Source organism: Ursus maritimus, unplaced genomic scaffold, assembly GCF_017311325.1.
Source record: "Ursus maritimus isolate PB19 unplaced genomic scaffold, ASM1731132v1 scaffold_2, whole genome shotgun sequence".
Lineage (NCBI taxonomy): Eukaryota > Metazoa > Chordata > Mammalia > Carnivora > Ursidae > Ursus > Ursus maritimus.
The window spans coordinates 43,043,332-43,070,663 of NW_024424452.1; the positions used below are offsets into that span (position 1 = coordinate 43,043,332).

Consider the following 27,332-nt stretch of genomic DNA (forward strand, 5'->3'; position numbering starts at 1 on the left):
GCACACTTTAAAGCTAAACACAGAGGGCAGAGAGTGAGGGGAAGAACCAAGAAATTAAAGAAGCGCCTGAAATATTTCCAGAGAATTAATTTGTGTGTCGCATCAGTTGAAGATGTTTACATAAGATGCATTGAGGGGTCCAAAAGCAGATATTCTAGGTGTTTCTGGCGTGGAGGTAGAGCTGCGAGATATTTCCAACCAGCCCGTCTAGGGTCCCAGCATCAGCTTAAGGAACTGATCAGAGAGAGGAGTGGAGTGGTTTTCAGTGGATGGTCACCACCGCCATTCCAGGAGTTTGTCTCCTTTCTTCTCCTCGCAGATGACACGGCTGGTGACCAGTGGGAATCAGACTATGGTGACTGAGTTCCTTTTCTCTGTGTTTCCACCTCTGCATCAAGGTGGCCTCTTGTTCTTTATTCCCCTGCTTCTCATCTACGGGTTTATCATAACCGGGAACCTGATGATATTCATTGCCGTCCAGCTGGACGCGGCTCTGCACACGCCCATGTACTTCTTCATCAGTGTCCTGTCTTTCCTGGAGATCTGGTATACCACGACCACCATCCCCAAGATGCTCTCCAGCCTGGTCCGTGAGCAGAAGACCATCTCTCTGGCCGGCTGCCTCCTGCAAATGTACTTCTTCCACTCCCTGGGCATCACGGAAGGCTGCGTCCTGACAGCAATGGCCATCGACAGGTACATCGCTATCTGCAGTCCTCTCCGTTACCCGACCATCATGACTCCCAAGCTTTGCGCCCAGCTAACCGCCGGGTCCTGCCTCTGTGGCTTCCTCCTTGTGCTCCCCGAGATCGCGTGGATTGCCACCCTGCCTTTCTGTGGCTCCAACCAGATCCGGCAGATCTTCTGCGACTTCGCGCCTGTGCTGAGCTTGGCCTGCACAGACACATCGCTGGTGGTCATTGTGGACGCCATCCATGCAGTGGAGATCCTGGCCTCCTTCCTGGCCATCGCCCTGTCCTACGTGCGGATCATCGTGGTGATTCTGGGGATGCCCTCAGCCGAGGGCCGCCGCAAGGCCTTTTCCACCTGTGCCGCCCACCTTGCTGTGTTCCTGCTGTTCTTTGGCAGTGTGTCTGTCATGTATCTGCGATTCTCAGCCACCTACTCAGTGTTCTGGGACACGGCAATTGCTGTCACCTTTGTTATCCTTGCTCCCTTCCTCAACCCCATTATCTACAGCCTGAGAAACAAGGACATGAAAGACGCCATCGGAAGGCTTTTCTGCCGTCGGAGGAGGGCTGGTGGGGTCGGGGGGTAGATCTGGAGGCTGGATGCTGGAAAACCTCCCGGAAGGTCAGCATTTCATCATTTCTTGACTTGTTCATGAGTCTGATCTGTTTCTGTTGTAGAAATATAATACTGTCCGCTCTATGATTATGCACAAGAACAAAGAATTGCCATGTCTGGTCATGGGTGGCAAGGCCCCAGCCCGTTTGCCTCAACGCCCCTGCTGTGTTTGTGTCACCGAGGCAGTGTGCGTGGATTCCGCGCCCGCTGGGCACAGGCTGGCTTCCTCCTCCCCCCCCCACACCCCAAGCTGGGCTCCTGCCTTTGTCCTCTGCAGCTCCACAACCCACACACAGGTGAGGCCAGACAGCAGGACGGAAGGGACGGGAAAGACATTGTAGTTTTGACAATTGCTACTGTCAGCTTGCTCCCAGTGCTCTCTCCATTCCTGAGTCCCCCTGCTGCTCGGCACCCCACATGGGTAAACAGTTTCCCGACGCTACAGAGAAACCGTCTCCATGTTTAGCTCATTTACCCACAAACTCGTGTCAGCCTCCGTGCCCTGATCGCATACCCCAAGCGTGATAGAACTTGAGGCCCGAAGCAGTGACATACAAAGGAAGAGTGGAGATAGTTCCCTCCACTTCTTCAGCCATCTACCCTTTGACATATCTTCACATGTATGAGCCCTCGTTAAATCTAAAATATCCGAAAGTAATTAGGCCAGAAATCACCATTATTTACATGTTGGAACTGACGCTTGGAGAAGTTGGCTGACCTGCCTGAGGTCACATAGATGCCTAGTGCCAGAGCTGGTCTCAGTCTCAGGGCTCTACTTCATTCTCTGTCCCCAGTAAGTACATAACTTTTGTTTGATCTATTTGGCTTTCAAGAAATGAAATTATACCCGGGCGCCTGGGTGGCTCAGGCAGTGGAGTGTCTAACTCTTGATTTTGGCTCAGCTCATGATCTCAGGGTCTTAAGATTGAGCCCCAGCTTTGGGCTCTGTGCTCAGCAGGGAGTCTGCTTGAGATTCTTTCCCTCTGCCCTCCCCCGCTCTCCGCCCCGGCTCACGCGCACTCTCTCTCTCTCTGAAATAAATAAATAAATCATTAAAAAAAGAAGAAAATAAATGAAATTATACCGTCTTTCCCCCAAAGTTTCATGAAAACCCCCAGTCTCCAACGAGCTGTAGGAGTCACTGACTCTGTCCTCCGTGAACTTCCAGCCCTCACTCCGAGGACTGTGGCATCACAGAAACACTCTCCGTCAAACCAGATTTTATACCTTGCTTTGCCACTAAGTTGTGCTGTTTCTGTGTCTGTAAAACTTTTGGCTGGATCAGATCAGCGGTTCCCCCAAACCAACTGGTCATCAGAACCTGAGATTTAGGAAATCTGAAAAGGGAAGCCCATGCGTGCATCTGCATTTCTGGAAAGCTGACCGGAACATTCTGAGGATGGGTCAGAGACGCGCACAGCTGCCTTAGGCAGTCGCTAAGATCGTCTCAAGCCCTGGGGCCCTTGAGATTTATAACAGCTGACATTTTTTAATAACATCTGAGCTTGGGGCGAACGCCTTACATGTCCTGTCTCGTTTATACTCACAACAATCCCGTGGTGGCAATATTAACCCTGATGTTCCAAATGAGAAATGAGAAGCACAGAATTTCAATAACTAGTCCGAGTGCACGGAGTTCATGATTAGGAATCCAGGGCAGAAACACCATTACATCTGCTCCCAGAGGCGGGACCTTTTTGCCGTGCTCTGTGCCCGCGTCACGCAGCTGTCATCCTAAGACCAATCACGAAACCCAGGAAAAGCTCCAGAGGAAATGTGGTCACTCACTATTACACAGGAAGGGTTTGCTCCTGCAGATTTCAAGATTGACTCATTACAAGACGTTTGAGCAGCAATTCTGTGTTGGATCCTTGCTAGGTGCTTAGGATTCCCTTGGCAACTGTCACACCGGTGGCGTGGCCTTTGGGGACCTGAGAGTCCAGCGATTCATTAGCTGCTCTTAATAAGAATGTCATTGTCCTTCGAATTTGCTGGGTTTCTTGGCATGAGATGCAATGGTCCCTGTGCTCTCATTGTTCCCAGCCATTAGGCCATTCTATTTCCTTTCAACCTTCCCAAATGCGCTATTTGTGTCCCACGCCGCTTAGAATACACACCCTGTCGTGTGTTCTCTCTCAGCTCTGCCCATTGATCCTTTTCACGACGACATCCTAACCTCTGGGATGAAGGCTCAGGGATGGTTATTTTTGCCCTTGTTGTCGCCTACCTCTCAACATGACCCCAAATTACTGGAATCTTCAAGAAAGATTCCTCACACTGATATCGCTATCACTGGTGTCAGGACCAACGTGGGCCCTTGTTTGGACTTGACTTGCTTTCTGTCTTTCTGCTTCTCTCTGGTTTCCTGCTTGCCCCCCACCTCCTATTGGATTAAAGGTGCACAGACAGCTGGAAGAAGGTTCCCTCATCCTTAACACCACAGCCTTCAGCACAGGGTTCTTGGCTGTCAACTAGCCAAGCTTTGTTCTTGACTTGTGGACCAACTAATCTTACAGGTGAATCGACGCCTGTAAGAGCAGAGTCAACAGAGAGAAGAGCCTTGGTGACAATGTCGGGCTCCCCCATATCCACCCAAGGCAGCAGAAGGAGAAGCAGCGTGGGAGGGAGGGTCTGTGTGGAGGCCAGATCCAAAGGAGCCAGGCTAAACTGGTAATTCCATGCCTATATTTATCAAATATTAATTATTACGTAATGTTTTGGTTCCTTTGACTATTGTTCTGAGCTGAAAATTACTTCTAGGACCCTCATGTGGTACAACTTCAGGGGATACCACTCAATCTTTACTTTTTGCTTTCTGGGGTCCCAGTAGCAAATGCTGAATCCCCTGGGTTTCACAGGGCCAAAATTATCATGGTTGTATGATTTTTGGCACAAAACAGAAGAACGCCTTGCACCTGTAGATAACAGAGTCCTGTTTAGGATGGATGGTGTTTCCCCGTGTTGGACGCTTACTATCTTTCATAAGACACAGTTCTTTTTATTTAGGAAGTGGAAAACGATCAGACTCATAATGAAATCCCTGAGCAAAAGAGTCAGATATTCTCAGAGCGTGGGATGAAACACTGCTCCGCTGAGACCAAGTAGGAGATTCTCAACCCCTCCAACAGGGATTGAAACCCCGGGAACAAAGCACCAAGCCTGCCTACGGCACACGTGCTGGCCGCGCAAACCCCTGGCTTGGGTCAATTTAACCAGTGATATCCCTCAATTGCATGCATATTTTTCCTTCAAAAAAAATAAATGTTTTATTCTTTGCTTTGCTACACTAATTGCCTTCTATGTGTCTTTCATCTTCGGCCTAATCAGCTCCCATGTTGGGTAAAGTACAATAACCATGGAGATAACAGTTACTTTGATGCGTTTCTCTCCTTTAAATAATCTCTTCCCAACCCATCCCCTTCGTCTACCTAAAATCATTGTGTTCAGAGGAAGCAGTCCCTAAGGTATCTTTATTTCAAAATAGAATTTCTTTACAAGCCGTGTCAACTCTGTAAATGCTTCATACATGTATTTCCTCTCTCTGTTTGCTATGTAGGGTCTGTCTACATACACACGTGTACCCATGGAACTTTGTAACTTTATATATTATATATATAACTTGTATATTACATGTATGTATATAACTTATATGTTACATACAACTAAAGCTTTAGTTTGATTTTTCCATATCCTTACTTATTATTTCATGGTATAATTATTTTCACTTCTTTCAGAGAGATGTCAAAAAGCTTTGGTTTCTTCTCATATTTTTGTCATTTTTTTACATGCTTCGAAGCTATGTTGTTAGATGGAACCCAGATAAGAATGTTATGTTTGGGGTGGAATTTTCCTTATAATATCTTAAGAGTTCCTCTCAATATTGCTGCTAATATGCCTTTGTCATAAATTCTATTTTGTTATTAATATTGCCACGCCAAACATTTTCTCTGTCTTTCCTTCCATACTTTCTGTGTCTGTACATTGGATCAATTCTCTTATAAGCAGCAAACAGCTGGATTGAAAAGAGCTAATATGGTGTCTTTGTATTATAACAGCTGAGCTTAGCCATTTACATGTTTTGTGGTCTAAATAGGTTTGGAAGTGTTTCTACCAAAATACTTGTGTTTCTTGTTTTCTTCATTCATTTCTCTCAATTTTTTTTCTTCCTTTCTTTTTCTACTTGGATTGGATAGAATTTCTTATATTTTTCACTACACACTTTTTTCTCTGCTAGTTTGAAAATACAGATAATAATTCTCCTTTAAATGATTATCTTTTTTCCTTGTTTTTCCTATTTATTTATTTATTTGTTTATTTATTTATTTATTTATTTTAAAGATTGATTTATTTATTATTCTAGAGAGGGAGAAAGAGAACCCTTGAGTGGGAGGAGGGGCAGAAGGAGAGGGAGAGAATCTCAAGCAGACCCCTCACTGAGCGCAGAGCCCACCATGGGGCTCCATCCCACAACCCTGTGATCATGACCAGAGCCTAAAATCAGGAGTCGGACGCTTAATGGACTGAGCTACCCAGGCCCCCCTTTTTCCTTTTTTTTTTTTTTAATGTTTTACTATGCAATATTTGTAAACATTCTTGAAAGTATAGAAAATATTAAGCCCATCGATCTCAAATTTTAATAATACATAATATTTTGTCATTTTTACCTCATCTCTTTTTTAAAAAAAATATTTTTAAAAGATGTTATTTATTTACATGATGCAGAGAGAGAGCGAGAGAGCACAAGCAGAGGGAGCTGCGGGCAGAGGGAGCGAGACAAGCAAGCTGCCTGCTGAGGAGGGAGCCCGACCCAGGACTCAAGCCCAGGACTCAAGACAGACACTTAACCAACTGAGCCACCCAGGCGCCCCCAAAAATATTTAAAAATAAATCCCAAAGATGTTGACATTTCCTCCTAAACACATTTTCTTCACTAACCACAAACACTGTCACACTCTAAAGACGCAACAATTTCTCAATAGCACATGATACTCAGTCCCTAGTCAAGCGCCTCCACCCACCCCGTAAATGTCCTGCCACGTTCGGTTTATTTGGATCAAGGTTCATGTTACTTTGGTTGTTGTGTTGTCTAAGTCTTTTTTAATTTAGACTAGTTCTCTCGTACTCACTCACCCTCCACCTCTTCCCCCTTTTCCTCTTCATGTCTCTCTCTGTCTGTCTCCCTAAATCTAAAAATCATGTTTAAAGTCTTCTGCCCTGTGGACACACCTAGAACAAAGTCCAGTCAACAAGCCAGTGGACAGCTTGGTGTGTTCCCGTGAGTGTTCGTGCACCTGTTAAGCCCAGAGCTTCCCATCAAACTCCAGCCAGTGCACTGCAGCTGGTTTTAAAGCAAATATTCATCAAGTTAGCCCAACTTCAGCCCTACTTTTTAAAATAGCTTTATTGAGATACAATTTACAAACCATACAATTCACCATTTAAAGTGTACAATACTACATATATACAATGGGATATTACTTAGCCATCAGAAAGAACGATTACCCACCATTTTGCACCGACATGGATGGAACTGGAGGGGATTATCCTACGTGAAGTAAGTCAAGCAGAGAAAGACAATTATCATATGGTTTCAGTCATATGTGGAACATGAGGAAAAGCACGGAGGACCACAGGAGAAGGGAGGGAAACTGAAGGGGGAGAAATCAGAGAGGGAGACAAACCATGAGATACTAGGGACCCAGGGAAACAGACTGGGGGTTTCAGAGGGGAGGGGCGTGGGGGGATTGGGATAGCCTGGTGATGGGGATTAAGGAGGGCACGTGTTGCATGGAGCACTGGGTGTTATATGCAAACAATGAAGCATGGAACACTATATCAAAAACTAAGGATGTACTGTATGGTGACTAACATATTGTGATTTTTTAAAAAAATTGAGTTTAACAGCAGCACCGGAGTATAAGAAACCTATAGGAAATAAACTTATACTAAGAACAATAAATAAATAAATGAATAAATAAAGTCTACAGTAGAATGGCTTATAATATAGTCACAGATACATGCAACCGTCACTACAGTCAACTTCAGAATTTTTAAACACCTCAAAAAGACGCCCTGCATTCTTTTTTTTTTTTTTTTTTTTTTTTTGGTTTGAGTATTTTTTTTAGTTTTTATTTAAAGTTGTTATCATATAGTGTATTATTAGTTTCAGGGACAGAATTTACGGATTCATCAGAAACTCTGTATCTTTACGCATTCCCGCCACTAATCCAGTTTTTGTTTCACAGGCTTCTCTGTTGCGGATACTTTGTGCGAACGACGTCACAGAGTACGGGTCTGGCTTCCTTCGTGCGGAACAATTCTGGTCGGTTCGTCCGTGCTGCGCCGGTCCGAGGACGCCGTTGCCCGTTCCGTGTGAATATACTCCCGTGCTCAGATATGCACACGTGTAGTTCACTCAGTTCTCCGCCAGGAGACATCGATGCTCTCTGTGTTTTAGCTACTCTGAATCACGCTGCCGTAAATACTCACGTACCCGTGTTTGCGTGGGTGTGTGCTTTCATTGCTCTTGGATATACACCTACAATCGTGGGTCATGTGACACCTCTGTGTTTGATCTTTTGAGGAAATGCCAGGCTGTCTTCCAAAGTGGCTGCATTGCTGAACATTTCCACAAGCCTTGTGGAGGGTCCCGGTCCCCCCCGCCCCCCCAGCATCTGTGGGTACCCAGCCCTGCAATGCTAGCCGTCCACTGGGGTGTGAAGTGGAGCCTCACCGAGGGCTGGATTTGCATCTCCCCGGTGACTAATGACGCTGGGCATCTTCCATCACCTTACTGGCACTCTCTTATCCTCTTTGAATAAGTGTCTGCTCAGATCCTTTGTGCATTTTTCAATTGTGTTAGTTGCCTTTTTATTATTGAGCTGTTAGTGTGCTTTATATATGATGGACCTAAGTCCCTTACCAGATACATGGTTTGCAAATAATTTTTTTTTATTCTGTGAGCTGCCCTTCATGCTCTTGAGGGTGAGACCCACTTTCACACCTGCCTGTCCAAGCCGTTGGGGGCCATCACCCTGGCTGCCACTGCCTGCTTGTTTCCAGACCGGTAACCTACCTATCAACTGTTTTAACTGACACTTTCATCTCTTTTCTCCTTGTTCCTGTGCTTTGCTGGAGCTTTTAAAGACTAGAGGGGGGCACGTGGGTGGCTCAGTCGTTAAACATCTGCCTTCGGCTCAGGTCATTATCCCGGGGTCCTGGGATCAAGCCCCGCATCGGGCTCCCTGCTCAGCGGGAAGCCTGCTTCTCCCTCTGCCCCTCTCCCCCGCTTGTGTTCCCTCTCTCGCTGCCTCTCTCTCTGTCAAATAAATAAAATCATCAAAAAATAAAAATAAAATAAAGACTGGAGGGACCCAGCTGGGAGGCTGAAGATTTTGTTTTCGTAATCAGAGTCCCTGGCTAACTTGCTCTGTAGTGTTGGCAAGTTGTTCCACTGCCCTGGGTCTTAATTTCCAATTTTATGAAGTAGATACAATCTTTGCTTTCATGAAGTGGCTGATTCCGATGTACCCGTTAGTTTTCAGCTTCAATGTAACTTCCTCCAGAAGAGACTATGTGTGTTTTATTACTAATTACCACAATTTTAATTAACTAACTGTAACTTAGTGTAAATTAATTATAATGTTAATATCTATATTCTCAGTTCTTTCCAACCAGCCTAAGGGCAGGGACTGGACAGATTCTGTTTTGTTCATCCTTCTGCGTAGGCCTTAGCATGGAACCAGATACAGAGTTAGAGCTAAGTAAACATGTGCTTACTGGCCTGGATGGGTGGATGGATGGGTATCTTCAAGATGCTTGGAGTAGAAACACTTGGGGATTTTCATAGCAAGTTCTATAAAATTGCAAGTTTTCTTATAGTCAATGTTTGATTCTCTACTCATAGTAGATATTCAGATGTATAATAATCCCTAACACCAGCTAATAATTAAATCGCCACATATCGCATAAACTAAGATACAGGATTATTTTTCACATACTTTCATATGTTTAAGGAAATAATTAGCTTGAAACAGAATAAAGAACTAGTCCAATGGAAAGAGTAATCCTAGTTCGTGCCAGGGGCTCAACTCCTGTACTCCCACTGGGAGCGGGGGTCAAGGCCACCAAGACTGACACGCACAGCTGGGCAGAGCCCAAGTGCAACCCGCTGGCTCACCTCTCAAGTAGTGCCTCTGACTCCTCTACTCCTTTCCTCTGGGGAACAGTATCTGGGAATTTTTTTTGCATGTTCTTACATAATTACATTTTTCTGGGTATTGTTCTAAGGTTCAGTGTAATGATGAGAGGTTTTGGGCAGAATATATATATATATATTGCTATTAGTTACATGCCAGACACTTTGTCTGTGGTGTATAGACCTTATCACTAATTCTCAAAATAATCTTCAAGAAAATATTTTTAACAGATGGTGAAATTAAGACTCTAAGATTTTCAGTTGCTTTCCAAAGATCATGTTATTAACAAGCCACTGAACAAACTAGGATTTAAACCCAGATGTCCATTGTTAAAATGTTTTCCTCTACTGTGTTGGTGTTTTCCACTTTAATATATAAACAATTGGTAGACATGAAATATCATTTAAGGGGCGCCTGGGTGGCTCAGTCGTTAAGCATCTGCCTTTGGCTCAGGGCGTGATCCCAGCGTTCTGGGATCGAGCCCCACATCACGCTTCTTCGATGGGAGCCTGCTTCTTCCTCTCCCACTCCCCCTGCTTGTGTTCCCTCTCTCGCTGGCTGTCTATCTCTGTCAAATAAATAAATAAAATCTTTTAAAAAAAAGAAAAGAAAAGAAAAAGAAAAAAAAGAAATATCATTTAAGCGTAAGTGGTACATGAGAAAGCATTTACTTTTTTTTCTAAAATTTATTTCACAAATATTGTTTAGAATGTAACGAAGTGCATTTGTATTAAATGTACATTGGATTTACTCTATGTGTGTGTATGTATTCACAGTAGGTAAGGCACAGATCTGACAAAACTCCCGCGTGTGCTGTACAAACATCTGGGATTTGAAAATCACCGCGCTACGCCGTGTCCCCGTGTGGCTCCCGCAGACAGCGTGTTTGCGTGGGCACCGAGAGCCCGGCAGCTCTTGGCCCGGCTCTGCGTCCTGCGCGGAAAAGCTCTCGATGCTTGATTCCTCATCCGTGGTGACCGATGACCCCCAGGGTCACCATACGTCCACCTCCCCCTTGACCTGTCCTCCCCACCTTCACCCCAGGATCCCTGACCTCGTGAACTGCCTCCTCACGGCCTCCTTAATATCCTTGTTGCGAAAGCTGTAGATGAAGGGGTTGAGGAAAGGCGTGAGCACCGAGTAGAGCACGGCCAGGGCGCGGTCGTAGTCCAGCGAGTAGCTCTCCCTCAGCCGTACGTACATGAACAGGACGCTTCCGTAGAAGATAAGAACCACGGTCAGGTGGGAGGCACAGGTGGAAAAGGCCTTCCTCTTGCCTGCCGCCGAAGGGATCCTGAGCACGGTGCGGATGACCTGCACGTAGGAGCTGACGATCAGCAGCAAGGTGGCCAGGATCTTGCAGGAGTTGATGACGAAGTCCACTAGGACGTTGATAGACGTGTCCGTACAAGCCAAGCTCAGGACGGGAGGGAAATCACAAAAGATGTGCTGAATGCGATTGGGGCCACAGAAGGGGAGCCGGGACACTAAGGAAATTTCCGCCACTGGCCCAGCCAGGCCTCCCAACCAACAGCCAATAGCAATCTTGGCACAGAGCGCTGGGGTCATGAGGGTGGGGTAGTGCAGGGGCCGGCAGATGGCTAAGTACCTGTCGTAAGCCATAGCTGTGAGGAGGTAACACTCAGCAGCCCCGAGGGAGTGAAAGAAGTAGATCTGCAGGAGGCATCCGGAGAAAGAAATGGTCTTCTCCTCCCTGAGCAGGTCCGACAGCATCTTGGGGATGGTGGCAGCCGTGTAGCCGAGCTCCAGCACGGAGAGCGCGCTGACCAAGTGGTACATGGGCGTGTGGAGTCGGGAGTCCAGGCGCACCACCAGGAATATCAGCAGGTTTCCCAGGACGGTGGTGACGTAGATTAGAAGCAGCAGGACAAAGAGGTAAGCCTGGACCCCCTGAAGATGGGGAAAGCCCAAGATGATGAACTCCGTCACCTGGCTCCAGTTCCCGGGGTCCATGGCTCACCCCTTGTGTTCTGGGTGCAAAGCATGGAAGGACGAGAAGAATGAGCCACAGAAGCGAGCAAGAACCCTCCCCCACCTCCAGAGTAGAGTGCTCCCAGCAGGTGCTTTCAGAGGCCAGAGGTCGATGCCTGCCAGCAGCCTCCTTCCCAGTGTCCACTCTCGTCACCAGACTTTAAGTCTTCTGGTCTCACAGCCCACTTTGTGGCCCCCATAATCCATTCTGTAACCCAATTATCTTGCTTAATGGAAACGATATAGGTTTTAGAAACTTAAGTATTCTTCATCTAAGGTTTATCTTATTATTTATCTATATTCCTTGTCTTAGGTATAAATCATCCTTTACACTGATAAAATATTGGTTGAGTACTGGACCAAGATTACATAATTTCATTTGTATATTTTTATTTGTCATTTCAATTTATTTTCTTCTTTAACTTTCTGGATACCAAAGAACCCGCCCTTTCACCCTGGGCTCCCTCCCGGGTCCTGATGGAGACCCTCCGGGAGCATGGAGGTCAGAATGTCAGTCTTCTGGACACTGGCGTGAATCTCAGTCAAGGCAAAGGGGGGGTTGAGTAAAGCTGAGAGTCATGGAAAATGAGGAGGCAAATCTATCTCTTTGCATTTCTAGCCCAAACTGTGGCCACTCCCCTCCTTCTACTCTTCGCCCCCACCGACCTCAAGCGCACTTTTCGGATTTATTGCTTCACAGATGGTAAATATTTAAATTGTTCTGTGAGGTCAATGTAACAAAAACTTACTGAACATCTGTTGTATGTGAGGCATTTTTCTTAGAACGGGAGCTAAACAGATTAGCAATATAGGGGACCTGAAGTTAGGAAACGAATATTCTAGTAGAGAAAGTAGAGAAGCAATTAGTTTGTGTCTGTCCCTGTGTTTGTCCGTCTGTAGCCTGATCTCGGCACAGAAGCCACACGGTCCCTTTGATGGGAAGTCAATTTCCTGCTCAAAACTCCTCAGTAACTTGACAGTTTATAGTCTATCGAAGCTGCTTCCTCTTCCTAGAGCTGTTTCCCGCCAAATTTCCACTTGGGTCGCTTCTCCATTCATTCGGAGCCTTCGTGCAGAGCCACCCTGCCCGGCAGCCCTGCCTGAGCCCCCCCCCAGCTCCCCCCCACACCCCTGTCCTGTCCCAGCGCCACCCTTCCTTCGTCCAAGGCTAATCCTTTGCCCAGGACTTACCGCGCCCGAGCGTATGACACATGCTCTTGTTGGTTGTCTCGTGATTCGTTGTTTCTGTCCCCTGGGAGAATGCGAGCCCCAGAGCACAGGGACTTTTGCTGTTCCGTCCGTCCGTCCACCGATGACTCTCAAGTGCCCACAGCTGTGTCTGGAACATGATAATGACTCGTGAATAAGCAAATTGGGTAGGATAACTGCTTAGTTACGTAGGCGGGAGCCTGAGGAGCTGGGGACAAGCCGTGGGCTGGACGTGGAGGTCAGGACCACCTCACAGAAGACATCATTCTTATTTGAAATAAGGACGGTGTCAGAATTTGCCAGGTGGAAAAAGGAAAGGAAGGTATTCTAGGCACAAGGAACACTTGTGTAAAGACAAAGCGTTACAAAGGCATCCAGGGTCCTCTTTCTGTCCTCCAGGCTTCTCATCACCCCTTCCCCCTGCGGAGTCCTCTCACCGCATCCAAGCCCGGGTTATCTACTGCGCTGGCTCCCGGCTGCACTGTCTTCTAAACCCAGACAACGTACCCTCATCTTCTACCAAAAGCTTTCTCATTCCGAAGATAGGAGGTTTCTCTGCTAAGATGCCAGAGGGCAGGACCCTTATGACTGATCCGGCTTCAGCAAGACCTTAATAACCACCTTAAGAGTAGATATTTCCCCTTTGCTTAGTTTTCTTCGCTTCAATTCCATATCTGTCCATTGCCCAACTCCCTTTCCACCTCCTTCAAATCTGAGGGACAGACGTGCCTTCTAGAAACGATTATGTCAACATTTCCATCCAACTCAGATCGTATCTATTCTGGATGTTTTACGTTCCTTCCGCTCCAGGTATAAATACAAAGGACCCTTCCTGGGGCTGCCGCTCCATCTCTGGCCTCCCGACTGCACTCAGAGATGAGCTGTCCAGTGACTTTGACAAAGCCTCCAGATGTTTGCGGGGCCGGCCTCACGGTTGAATATTGGAAGGCAATTATCTTGCCCTTTCCTTCCTCGGAGGGTAGGGCTTCCACATGACTCCGAAGACTTAGTCTCAAGCTATAGAGCAGTCCGTCTTATCCCCCCGCGGTCAACTGCAGCCCGGAAGTAGATGACCCTCCTTCCGACGGACCATCAGAAGGTCAGGAGTAGCCTCACGTACGCCACCGTGCCTGCATCACCCACCTCCTTCTCCTCGTGTGGGCATTTCATCATCTCACAGCATCGCGAGAAGGGCGAGTGCCACCCCGTAATAAGATATTCTGAGAGAGAGAAAAACTACATTCACATAACTTTTATTACAGTATATTGTTATAATTATGTTATTATTAATTACTGTTAACTTTTACTAGTTTATAATTAAAAATTTAACTCCAACTTAACAAATTAAACTTTGTCATCGGTAGGTATGTATAGGAGAAAACATAGTATCTGTAAGGTTTAGTACTATCCATGGTTTCAGGCATCCCTGGGGGTCTTGGAACATGTCCCCCGCAGATAAAGGAGACCACCGCACATTGCTTCTCTGCTCATGGATGTCCTGCTGTTCTGGGTTCCCTGGATCCTGGAACATCCAAGCCAGCATGGCCAGGTGAGGTATTATTTCCCCTCGGAAACGAGCTCCCCACACCCTCTCAATTCCCCAGGTAATAAATCTCAGAGATTCTGACCACTCCCCTCTCTCCCTCACACCCTACTCGGTATAGAAAATCTCAGAGATTCTGACCACTCCCCTCTCTCCCTCACACCCTCTCGGTTTAGAAAAAAAAAATTACTGATTGTTTTCCCCTTACTTTTTTTTTTTTACTTCATTTTCTTTTACTATTTTAAAAAAAATTACTGATTGTTTTCCCCTTACTTTTTTTTTTTTTACTTCATTTTCTTTTACTATTTATTTAATGTGATCTTTTACTATTTCTAATTACTATTGTAATTCAGTTTCCAACACCCAGAGACACTGAGTCCGTGGTGGAAGAAACTTCAGGACACACCAATTCTCTTTATACTCCCATAATCCTGGGTTTCATTGGATCATTAAAAATATTTTAAATGTAGCAGATATTCCCACCAATTCATAAAAATAAACCCCCCCAAAAAAACCACCCCCCCAAAAAAAGAGAGAGAGCAAGAAAGAAAGAAGAGAAAGAAAAGAAAAGAAAGAAAAGAAAAAAGAAAGGGAAGGGAAGGCTGAAGCTTCTTGCCCCATAAGACAATTCTCTCTGTTGTCCAAGTGCTTCAGTCTGATAAACTGAGTCCTTCCATTGACCTGACATCTGAGTTTCACTCACTATCCCTAGTTCTGTTCTGTGGGAAATGCCTGCTGTTCTCGTCCAGATTCATGTTTTAAACACTGTTTTCACCATCATCATAGAAATTTCACTGTTTGCCAAGTGGGTCCTTCCGTTTAGTCTTGACCAGCAATCTACCCTCCCAAGAACACACGTCTCCTCAGTCCATCCACAGACATCTGACAATTTGGGCGCTCAAGACCCCTACTTTGTTTCCGTGACTGTCTGCGGCGAACACCCATCTTTCCCACTCTGAATTCCCAGGAGTCCTTCCTCACTTTGCTTCCAACTATACCCTGTCATGTGCTGCGGTATCTTCCTCTCATATGTCCTATCATTCCCAAGCAACCTTCTAGGAGGTTTTTGAAATTAAAATCTCACTTTAGGCCCCGCCTCCTGGACTGCTTGGCACCGTGTCTGATGCCTTACAGTTGCGGTGAAAAATGAAAAAACGGATGCTAATCGGATGAGTAGCCCGGATCCTGAGCTCCAACTACTCCTCTCCTCCCATTGCTCTGCTGATATTGGCACCAGCTCTTACAAAACCTAACGCATGTGTAAATTAGCATTTATTTTACTTGGGTCCTTTGCAACCGTATTATACTCCCTTTACTCCAAAATACTTTAGAGCAAATCTTTTTCATTTGTTTTCTAGGTCCCACTATTGCATTATCCATAGTGCCTAATAATTTAGGAATAGAGCCACAGAGCGGGGTGAGGAGGGGATGCAATTTTCAATCATCTCGTTCTATGTCTTCATTGTGCAAAAGAAGAAAAACCAGGACCCACACGGGGGACGTGGTTTGCTCCGAATCACCCCAGTTAAAATGGGGCTAATTTGCTCATTCTGAATCCAGACTGTATGATGGCTTTAGGAAAGCAGAATGTCTTCGTGTTTTATTTAAATATTTTTTGTGTTCTGAATGATACGCCGGTGGACCCCAATTATTCTCTACCTCTCCCTATTTCTGAATGTTCAGTTTCTTCCCAGTGCTCCGGCCAGGAAAGAACAGGAGGGTAAAAGTGCCCAAGTGACAATGTCCTTACCTGAAGCTCAGTGGTGGGGAGGGCTCCGCGGGGCTTCCTGTGGGGACTCCGATCACCGCTCAGAGTCTGGAGCCGGGAGGGCTCCCTGCTCACTTCTCTCCTCTCATTTGCTGTCACAGCGGGCGCTCCTGGGGCTGGAAGGGGGTGCAGCGCTTTGACTGGGCCCGTGGGAGTCAGTCACACCATGAGAGGCTCCTCTCCTGTGGCCTGTGGCCTTGTTAGGTCCTCACAGAGGCAGAAGCCCCTGGGCCTTTGGAGCAGCCCTCCTGGGGTTCTCCAAGTGCTTTCTCAGGGAGGGGACTGCGACACAGGAAGTTCATCAGGCTCTGGTCCTTTGTCACCTGTGAGTTTACTTCAATAATAGTAACTACCTACCCGGGTCAAGAGGGAACATCTCTCAGGGCGATGAGGTTTTCAGCACAATACAGAAATTGGGGTGGGAGCCTGAGCTTCAGACGGGTTCCTGTGTTGTGGGACCTGTGAGAAAGCATACACCTTCCAATGATAATAGGGTCTTTCTAAAGTGTGCCTGGCCTCTTGGACCCTGAGTGAGGACAGGGACAGGCCAGGGACACAGCCCTGTTAATAAAGCCTCCTCATCCCGCCCGTTGCCCCGACCTACAGCGTTTTTATCTTCTCTTACACCCAGGAGCCGACATTTTACTCTCCTGTTATCTTGCCCTGAAAAGAGCCCTGCCTCAGGATTTTGGATTTAAATCTCAGTTGTTCTCCCAGCCATTTCTGTGACATTGGCTGCCCAGCGGAGGGTTTGATTTCCTGGATTTCATATGAAGAGGCTACTCCTTGCCCTATATGACTGCTCACACTCACTGAGATGACCTTGACAAAAAAACAGACAATAACCGGTGGAGGGAAGGGTACAAAAATAGGACCCCAGTCCTGCTGATGAGAATGTGAAATGGAGCAGTCCCCTTGGAAAGCAGTCTAACGGTTTCTCAGAAGTTTAAACCTACCATCAGCAGACGACCCAGCAATTCCACTCCTACGTATGTCTACGCAGGAGAATGGAAGAACTCGAATATGGAAACACTGCTCATAATAGTCAAAAAGTGGAAATGACCGAAATGTCCATCAAATGATGGATGGGTAAATAGAATATGGTATATCCATACAATGGGATATTATTTAACATCAAATGCAAACATTTAACATAAGTATTGATGTGGTTGGGTTAAAGCCTATATGACAGTGTTGATGAACTTTGAAAACATGCTAAGTGACAGAAGCTAGTTGAAAAAAACCCACGTATGGTATGATTCCATTTATATACAATGGCCAGAATAGGCAAATGCCTAGGGGTAAGGGATTGGGGAAGGACAGGGTGATGCAAATATTCTAAAAGTAGATCGTGGTGATTGTTGCATAACTCTGTAAATACACTAAAAGTCATTGAATTGCACAGTTCGATAGGTGAACTGTACGGCATGCGAGTTATATCACAATAAAGAAAATAAACATTTTTTAAAGAGGTGAAATGAAGACGATTTCAGGAAAAGAGTGAAAGAAATCATTGTCAGTAGACATGCATTACAAGAAATGTAAAGAAAATTCTTCAGGCAGAAGGAAATAATACTAGATAGAAATTTCAAACTGCACAAAGGAATGAAGAGCACGAGAAATGGCATAAAGCAAACAGATAGCATCAAATTATAGTGTATCCTACATGAGCCATGAGAGGAAAAGAACTATAACAACATAGGACAGTACAGGTGAATCTCGTAAATGTAACATTGAGTAAAAGAAAGCAAAAACAAAAGAGTGTAAACTGCATGAACTCATTTATATAAAATGCCAAAACACGTAAAATCCACTTATGGCGTTAGATGCCGGGTTGCTGGGCATAGTGGGGTGGGAGAGGAGTTGGGTTGGAGGTAAGGGAGCGTGGGGGAGATTTGGGAGATGTTCCCACTGTCCTGTCCCCAGTGCTCCTTACATAAAGGTTTGATCTGTAAAACTTCACTGAGCTGCACATCACTGAGTTCTCTGTATGGCTATTTCAATACCTTTTAAGATCCGGAGTCACCCTCTAGCTTCCAAATTTTCGTTTCTTTGCCAAATTGTAGGTTCTGTGTAATAAAAGGTTACCGTTCCAAACACAGTGACTGCACAAAGTGTATAATTTACTTAGAGGGAAGTAGAGTAAAACAAATCAGATAAGGGGGTAAAACAACAAGGAAACAAGCCCAAAGACAGGTGAGTGCTCCCTTCTATAATTTCCGAACACTTTGCTCTCTGCTTTCCGTGGAAATTCCAGTTCTGCTACATTTAAAGTAAGCATGGAGCAGAGGGGTGGGAGAGGAGGAATATGCTGTCTTTCTCAGAGTAGGGAATAGGAAGGGATAGTGTGGAAGTTTTCTGCTCTTCATATATGCCTAAGGGCCATATGGAGAAAGAATCGTCGTAATATATAGCAATGGAGAGAGAAAATGGCTGCAGAAATAGAAAAGGAGAGAAATAAAAATATAGGTAAAGAAATAGTGAAGCAGTCTCATCCTAAAGGAGGACCATGATTTCTTCCCTCTTTGTTCTACAGAAGTTGTATGTTTACTAATGTTTATATGTTTGCATATTGTGTGTGTGTGTGTATATACACATATATGTATGTACATACACACGTAAATACGGAACTTTTATAACTTCATATCCATTTGCTGTGCACAAGAGAAATGGTTTCAACGTTCAATTAATCTGCATGGCTAAGAAAAGTTTTATGATTGAAGTGATTGCTTGAATACCTAGAAAATTTAATAAAAGTATTTTTACCTTAAAATGCATTTATTTTGATCTTAAAAGGAAATTTGTGACTTGGAAAAAAACTCTCGTTATTGTGACAAACTGCTAGCCTTGGAATTCAAGACCCCAAAAGACATCTAAGAAAGTAAATGGTTAAATGGGCTCTTAGAACCATATAATGTTAGCAGTGAGCATCACCTAAAGATAGCTTACCCACCCAAACACAGAGAGATCTAGAAAAGATAACTGAGAGTAGCACACAGGTAGTGATTAATAAGGGTTAATTGTCAGCATTACCCAGAGATTTAAATGGCAGAGGTAGGACAAGTTGAGGCTGGCTGTACAGGAGACAGGGGCGAGTTCAACTGGAGTGGATCAAAGCACTGTAAAAAAGAGTGGTTTCCAGTAGTGATTAGAGTAGGGACCAAGATGTGCTGGTGAGAGGAGTGGGTCAGATTCATTGCAGTTTTCATTCTTAACATTTTTATTGATACTCAGCAAGTTTAAACGCTTGTTAGATTCTGGACATACAACAAGAAACAAAACTGACATGATTTCAGACCAAATGCAGTTTATAGACTTATAGGAAAGAACAACAAATTATATCTATACTGATACGTATCTATCTACATATATACGTATAAGTTGTGCTACATAGTTAGAAGGAAACAAACAGCATTTAAAAGAGAAAAAAACAAGTAACATACATTACGTAACATACATTAAGTGATCACATACATTATCGTCTCGAAGATAATGTCACTCGAATGTGACATTTTGAACAAACATTCACACAATGAGGAGTGAGCCGAATGCAGTGTCGGGGGGAAACAGTGCAAAGTTCTTGGAGCCATACAAATCTTAATGTATTTGAAGAATTCAAAGAGTTCTGACCTAGGTAGGAAATTTAAAGCCATAAGAATAACTCAAGCATCTAGTGAGACAGGACAAAAAAGATAGAAAGATGGATTTGAGGAATAAGGAGAAAATGAAGAGATAACAATGCAATCGAAGCTAAGAGACAAACTTTTTTAAGAACAACTGGTCACATGTATCAAGAGTTCAAGAAAGAGGAAACACAAGAAGGGTCTAATGGATTCAGCATGGAGGTCATTAAAGATCTTGGCAAAATATTGTTTGGAAGGTCTGAGCCAAAGCCAGGCTGCAACGGGTTGTAAAGTGGGTAGGACGTGAAGACGAGCAGGTAGATTGTGTCATTAATCACACTGAGAAGTTTAATTGGACATGAGAGCAGAGAGAAACAGACTTCTAGCTGGCTGAGAATGTATGCCGAGGAAATACGTGTGCTTGTTAAGAAGGAAAACTCTAACGTATTCTTGAATGCTGAAAGCACTGATCAGGTGAAAAATGGAAAACCATAAAGATGCAGGAAATAAAAGAAAAATGTCAACTATGATTTGAGAAGGCTGGAGGAGATGAAATTATTCAAGGTCAGGACAAAGGTACATAGAACGTTTATGAGGCCAACATTGAAGTGGAGGAAGGACCTTGGTAGAGAGTCAGTGGTGAGTAGGACTAGCTCTCCCCCCTTTCCGGAAGATGGTCCTCTTGATGGCCTTGATGAGTTCCTTGTTACGAAGACTGTAGATGATTGGGTTGACCAGTGGTGTTAGTACAGAGTAGATGACGGCAAGTGTCCGGTCAAGGGTCAGAGAATAGCTTTTCCTTAGGCGCACATACATGAAAATAATGCTGCCAAAAAAGGTGAGAACCACAGTGAGATGTGAGGCACATGTGGAGAAGGCCTTCGTTCTCCCAGCTGCTGTGTTTATCTTCAGTACAGCACTAATGATTCTTCCATAAGAAACCATAATAAAGAGGAAGGTGACAAGGATGATGAACGCATTGATGGCAAAGTCCACGAGGACATTAGTGGATGTGTCCTTGCAGGCCAGGCTCAGGAGAGGTGGAAAGTCACAGAAGATGTGCTGAATTTCATTATAGCCACAGAAGGGGAGCTGGGAGACCAGGATGACTTCCGAAATGGGACACAGGAAGCCACAAGTCCAACAGGCGGCAGCCATCTTGCCACAGACTGTTGGGGTCATAACTGAAGGGTAGTGGAGGGGCCGGCAAATGGCCAGGTATCGGTCATAGGCCATGGCTGTAAGAAGGTAGCATTCAGAGGCCCCTAGGGAGTGGAAGAAGTAGGTCTGAAGCAGGCATCCTGCAAAAGAAATGGTCTTCTTCTCGCTGAGAAGATTGGCCAGCATCTTGGGGATGGTGGTGGCCGTGTACCAGAGCTCCAGGAAGGACAGTGCGCTGACCAGGCGGTACATGGGGGTGTGTAGGGCTGCGTCCAGTTGTATGACTAGGAAGATGAGCATGTTACCGCAGATAGTGAACAGATACGCCAGCAGCAGCAGGGCAAAGAGCCAGCCCTTGATGTGGCCCATTTTGGGGAAACCGAGGAGCACGAACTCAGCCAGGCTCGAGCGGTTGTGTGGTTCCATGGGGGGCCGAGGTGGGGGAGGGAGGGAGACAAAACTGGCTGGAGGCACCTGCCAAACCCAGCTCAAAACTTCATTTCTCTTTATTGTTTTTTTTTTTGTTTTTTTTTTTTTTACTTTCAGGACAGCATTTTATTACTATGACTGCTGCTACTGAGGATGTTGCTGTAAAGATAACAGCCAACGCTCACGACTCATCGAGCGTTTTTACAAGTATTTGGTATTTTAATTTTCATGCAAGTGCTGAGCACCATTGTTATACCCATTTTACAGATGAGAAATTTCAAGAACAGAGAGAAGGGTGAGATTATGGAACTCTTCTATTTCTAATAGACACCATGTCACAGAAACAGGATTTGAACCCCTCCCTCCATGTTGTCTACACTATGTGCCCTTCCCCAAACAGTCTACCCCCTTCCCCAGGTCATAGCATTTCCTTCGGTCAAATTCAAAAGGTGAGTTTTGTATATGAGATGAATGCAGTGGCCAGTCTAATCATTCCATTCACCGACACAAACACTTCGCGAATACCCATGGGTCAGGCATAAGGAATCCGACTTCAGCAGGGCACAGTCCCGCCCCAGGGGGATGACAGCCCCGAAGGGAACGCGGCACACCAGTCAGTCATCCTGGTTTCGCCTGAGAAGTGCGACGGGGTGCTGAGGAAGGGGCTCGTGCCTCCGACCAGGGTGACTGAGAGGCTTCTCAGAGGAAGAAGCTCCTGAACTGAGTTTTCCAGGAACAGTAGCAGTTAATTAGCTAAAAGAAGAAAATAAACATTTCAGACCAAAAGCACACATGTGGGCGCAGAGCAGGAAGCAGCTGGATTTAAGAAAATGCATGTTCTCCTCTGTCGTGACGCAACTGAAAGGTTGGCCCAGGGATGTGGGACTGTGGATTTTTTAAAACATCACTGATATTTAACTACTCTGACCTGCAGCTCAGAGACAAAGGTGTGAATTTGCCTTGTGGGTGTGGCTGCTGGAAAGACAAGCAGGGGGTTCACGACTCAGAAAGATCCGATCAAGTGGCAAGAAGCACACGTCCTGCGTGTTCAGAAAATCTATTGGTACAGCGACTCTGGAAAACAGTGTGGAGGTCCCTTAAAAAGTTAAAAATTGAGCTACCCTATGACCCAGCCACTGCACTACTGGGTATTTACCCCAAAGATACAGACGTAGTGAAGAGAAGGGCCATATGCACCCCAATGTTCACAGCAGCATTGTCCACAATAGCTAAATCGTGGAAGGAGCCGAGATGCCCTTCAGCAGATGACTGGATTAAGAAGCTGTGGTCCATATATACAATGGAATATTACTCAGCTATCAAAAAGAACGATTTCTCAACGTTTGCTGCAACATGGACGGCACTGGAGGAGATAATGCTAAGTGAAATAAGTCAAGCAGAGAAAGACAATTATATGGTTTCTCTCATCTATGGAACATAAGAAGTAGGAAGATCGGTAGGAGAAGAAAGGGATAAAGAAGTGGGGGTAATCAGAAGGAGGAATGAAACATGAGAGACTATGGACTCTGAGAAACAAACTGAGGGCCTCAGAGGGGAGGGGGGTGGGGGAATGGGATAGGCTGGTGATGGGTAGTAAGGAGGGCACGTATTGCATGGTGCACTGGGTGTTATATGCAACTAATGAATCATCGAACTTTAAGTCAAAAACCAGGGACATACTATACGGTGACTAACATAATATAATAAAAAATATTATTATAAAAAAAGAAAAGAAAATCGATTGTTGTCGATAGAGGTGGGGGATGTCTAGCTGGTTGGTGAAATTTCATTCCAAAAAAAGTGTTGCACATTCTAATTGTTTTCAAGCAGAGTGTGAAGCAGAAGCAGAGAGAGAGAGGGAGAGAGAAACTACCAACACAAAACATCGCAGTGTGACTCTAAATGCATAACAATGGGAGCCAGGGACAGCTGCACCACACCCTGTTTATGTCTCCGTGCATCTGGAGACGGCTGTCAGAATTCTAGTTTCCAGGCTGACAATCTGCTGTGTCCTGTTTATTTCATAATCCTAATACTTGGTACAATGGCTTTCACACTCAAAGTATTCAATGAAGCCAATTTTTCAATCAAACTAGTTAATTTAATAATTAATACAGCCCCCACACTTTCCCCGCAGCTCATACCACTCACCCAAACCCCAACATTGCCCCCAAACCCAAGTACCCTGCTGTGCAAATAAACTTCTGAGCTTGATATTTTAAAATGCTCGATTGATTCAAAGCAATTAGTGTGTAAGGCGCTCTTCCTGAACCTCTTGTACGTACAGGGACTGTGCATTCACCTCTCTAATTATTGGAGACAAATGACCTTAAAACAGAAATCGTTGCTTCATTGCAATTGGGCATCTGTGCCCCTCTTAACCCTTTGCTTCTGGTTTTCCCGTCTTTCTTTTTTTCCCTTCTGGCAACTGCTTCTCATCCTTCAAAATTAAGTCAAATATCATCTCTTCAGTGAAGCCTGTCCTGACTCCACTGGAAAAGTGACTGACCCCTTCTTCCAGGTTCACCGTGCCCACTCAGCACACTGCACTACCTTCGGCACAAGTCTGTCTCCCCGGAAACTGGCAAGATCCTTGAGAGTAAATGGAGTACTGGGTTACCTATCGCACATGCCCACCGACGCCCAGAACGGCCAATACCTGCGAGCTCAATGCAAGCTTTGTGAATGTCCTCGAACTTTTCGGTAGCCTGAATTTAAGTTCTATTTTTTGGTTGCACCTGAACACATCCTTCTTGTCGTCCCCTTGGCAATCAAGCTCAATATATCTAAAGGAACTTAGCATGGTAAATTTTGTCTTGCCTCCCTTCCCCTAATCCTNAGAACCCATGACTCTTGCCCACCCAGAAAAATCAAATTCAACAAGTATTTTTGATCATCTTTGGTGTGTAGTAACTGTTACGATCACGTTTTGTCTTTCCACCAGGTAGCTTTTCTGAAGCCAACTGTAGGTGGAGGTCCAGGCAAACACGGACTAATTCCACAAGCACCCACCCTCTGGATCTAAGATGTTAATGTCAGCAAGCGTCTTTAACCCCCAGGTGGAGAGCCTGCGTACGGCCCTCTCTAGGTAAAGGCTTTTCTTTTTTTTTTAGTCATTTATTTTTATTTTATTTATTTTAAAGATCCACTTATTTATTTTAGAGAGAGAGAGAGTACATGCACATGAGTGGGGGGAGGGACAGAGGACAGACAACCTTTAAGCGGACTTCTGGCTGAGCTAAGGCAGGCTCAGTCCCAGGACACTGAGATCTTGACCTGAGCCGAAATCAAGAGCCAGCTGCTTATCTGACTGAGCCACCCAGGTGCCCCCATTCGTTTCTAGACACACGATGTATAAAGATGTAATTTTATGACATCAGCAATTGAAAGGTGTGGGCAAGAGAGCTGTAAAAAAAGCAGTTTTTGTGTTTTCGAAGTTAAGATTATATAAATTCAAACAAGTGTTACAACTTTAGGATGTTAAATGTAATCTCCACGGTAACTCTAAGGAAACTAGTATAGAATATATCCAAAAGGAAATGAGAAGGGCATTGAAATGTTTCACTACCAAAAAAAAAAAAATCATCTACACACAAATGAAGATAGCAATGCAGGAAGAAAGGAATACAAAGGCTATACGCATATAGAAAACAGATAATATGATGACGGAAGTAAGTCCCTCCTTATCACAGTAATTACTTTAAATGCAAATGAATTAAACTCTTCAGTCAAACAACAGAACTTAGCAGAATGGTAAAAACACATTAAGCAGCTATGCACCGGACAAGAGACTGACTTTGCTCCAAAGACACAAATAGACTGAAAATTAAAGGATGGAAAAGATATTTCAAAAGAGAGCAGCTTTGGTTATAATACCAGGTAAAATAGATTTTAAATAAAAAACATTTACAAGAAGCAGGGGCGCCTGGGTGGCACAGCGGTTAAGCGTCTGCCTTCGGCTCAGGGCGTGATCCCGGCGTTATGGGATCGAGCCCCACATCAGGCTCCTCCGCTAGGAGCCTGCTTCTTCCTCTCCCACTCCCCCTGCTTGTGTTCCCTCTCTCGCTGGCTGTCTCTATCCTGTCGAATAAATAAATAAAATCTTTAAAAAAAAAAAAACATTTACAAGAAGCAATGAAGGATATTATATATTAATAAAAAGTTCAACACTGCCAGAATATATAACAATTACAAACATTTATACACCTAATAACAGACCATCAAAATATACGAAGGAAAAATTAAAGGGATTAGGTAAAGGCTTTTCAAAGACAGCTGCCCCCGAGACGATACACCTCATTAGATATTTGCATTCACAGTTCCCGTGTTATGAGTGATTTTCTCAGAAGACCCCGCTTTCTGCCCTCGTGCCAGCACGTAGCCAGTCCGCGGCGGCACATGGGGCAGCTTCCTGCCTCTCAACATCGTCAAAGCAGGTGTTAGCCGCGCTCTCGGCTGTAGAGTGAATTTGAGTGTCAAACGAGGGGATCGGGATCACGGAGAGGATCTTCCAGTCTGGTCGTCTGTGATTCTCAAAGCTAGACACGGCAAGTCCTTATTTAAGTCATCTTCCCACGAAGCCAACTCTCCGATTTCAAAATATTAGCTGTTTTCAAATCCCTTATTACAGGTCCTACCTTTCAGCCTCCAGTCGGCATCGCCAGCGTGGCCCTCAGCTCACCCACGAGCAGGTGCGCGTCGCCTGCATCTGTTTCCGGCTTGCTGGGCTCAGACATACTTGGGAGACCAAGACTGGATCTAGGAGCCTTTTCTCCTCTTCAGAGAGTCCACCCCATGGGGCAGGGTCCCCCGAGCCAACCCTGACTGTTTCAGGCCACGAGGGGCACGAGCAAGGGAGAGACCTCCGCCCCAGGGGCAGGTGAGAATCAGGGCCAGCCTCCTGGGAGGGCACCTGGACGGATGCCATGTCACCTTCCACCACCTGGGCTCCAAGAAGCTCTCCCAAACGCTCCCTGTCCCGTCACCCCTTCCCCGACACCTACCCCCTCCCTACTGCCACAGACTTCTTAACACAGACTCTTGGACTCTGGCTCTGAAAACACACCCCACCCTCCCACCCCTCGTCCCGTAACCACACGCACCCCTGCATTTCCTGCCTGGCCTCACAAGTTCAAAAAGACTTTGTCTTTCCCCACATCTTTCCAACCAATTACTTGCCCTGATCATGTGCCTGATCCAGCCCTACCTCGCTCTTCCTTCAGGAAGCCTCTCTGATGGGAGCTGCCTGTGCTGGGGGTGGAGGGAAAGCAGAGGTCTTGGAGCCTCAGCAGCCTTCATTTCAACCCCGTGTCTACTAAAATACCCATGTACGGAGCCCCTGCAAGGTCACGCGTATCTCCAGGCACAGTGCCTGCACGAATGACACCCTCGCACTTACTCGTGAGGTGGCTGCGATGCTTAGTCCCATTTCCCATGTGGGGAAACCAAGGCACAGAGAGGGTAATGATGTGTCCCCAGGTCACACAGCTGGAGGCGCCCATGCTTTGACCCCAGAACCGTGTTCATCACGTTGGTAGCGGTCGAAGAAACGTAAGCAAGGTCTCAGGTGCTGCCGGTTTCGGGGCCTGTCCCCCCGAGCCCCGCTCATTGCCACATGCCCTCAGGCAGTCCTGTGTGTCTTTGAGTCTATGTCGTCCCTGCGTTAGTGTGTGTGCAGTGAGGGTGAAGTGAGACAAACCCAAAAAGTAACCGCATTTGTTCTAGAATGTGTCTATATACCTTCCTGCTTCCTGCCCTAGATGTAAATGTTTGTTAAACTCTTCAAAATAACTTTGTAACCACAGAGAAGTTACTTCTCTTCCAGCCTTATTTTCTTCACCCTTAGAGCGCGTTGAGGACATGGCAGTGCCTTCCAGCCGAAGGACGGGAATGCACCTGCAGGGTCACTAGATCAGCTCTATGGACTCCCCGCTGTGAGGGGCTCACACATCGTGTGCACCATGCAGGGTTTCAGTAAGGGGGTGTTGGAGCAGAGTTCTAAAAGATTCGTGTTAGGGCGGTCTGGGGGCGGACTCAAGGGAGCAGGACTTGGGCTGAATTGGATTCTATGATCGGGCATCTTAATGAATCTTACCCAGAAG

At 45.5% G+C, this 27,332-nt stretch overlaps 3 protein-coding genes across 6 annotated transcripts; 1 reads left to right on the forward strand and 2 right to left on the reverse strand.

Moving 5' to 3' along the window:
• The first annotated feature begins 295 nt into the window (after nucleotides 1-295).
• LOC103672071 (olfactory receptor 6K6) lies at nucleotides 296-1,734 on the forward strand. Its single transcript, XM_008700733.2, has one exon. The coding sequence runs from the start codon at nucleotides 320-322 to the stop codon at nucleotides 1,277-1,279; it is 960 nt and encodes a 319-aa protein (XP_008698955.1). The 5' UTR covers nucleotides 296-319; the 3' UTR covers nucleotides 1,280-1,734.
• An 8,424-nt stretch (nucleotides 1,735-10,158) lies between these two features.
• On the reverse strand, nucleotides 10,159-12,832 carry LOC103672069 (olfactory receptor 6N1). Its single transcript, XM_008700730.2, has 2 exons — nucleotides 12,690-12,832; nucleotides 10,159-11,497 (listed from the first exon to the last, which is right to left on the reverse strand). Exon 2 carries the CDS (start codon nucleotides 11,478-11,480, stop codon nucleotides 10,542-10,544), a length of 939 nt encoding a protein of 312 aa, XP_008698952.2. The 5' UTR covers nucleotides 11,481-11,497; nucleotides 12,690-12,832; the 3' UTR covers nucleotides 10,159-10,541.
• Nucleotides 12,833-16,104: 3,272 nt separating this feature from the next.
• LOC103672070 (olfactory receptor 6N2) lies at nucleotides 16,105-26,765 on the reverse strand. Of its 4 annotated transcripts, none has more exons than XR_005836255.1 (4): nucleotides 25,869-26,006; nucleotides 20,263-21,984; nucleotides 16,376-16,477; nucleotides 16,105-16,134 (listed from the first exon to the last, which is right to left on the reverse strand). XR_005836255.1 is itself a non-coding variant. In XM_040635887.1 (3 exons), the coding sequence occupies exon 2, from the start codon at nucleotides 21,226-21,228 to the stop codon at nucleotides 20,275-20,277; it is 954 nt and encodes a 317-aa protein (XP_040491821.1). In that variant the 5' UTR covers nucleotides 21,229-21,984; nucleotides 26,630-26,765; the 3' UTR covers nucleotides 16,376-16,477; nucleotides 20,263-20,274. The 4 variants fall into 4 exon arrangements, 2 of the variants coding, with proteins under 2 accessions (XP_040491821.1, XP_040491822.1); XR_005836254.1 differs by lacking the exon at nucleotides 16,105-16,134 and adding an exon at nucleotides 16,264-16,300; XM_040635887.1 differs by lacking the exons at nucleotides 16,105-16,134; nucleotides 25,869-26,006 and adding an exon at nucleotides 26,630-26,765.
• Between the last annotated feature and the right edge of the window lie 567 nt (nucleotides 26,766-27,332).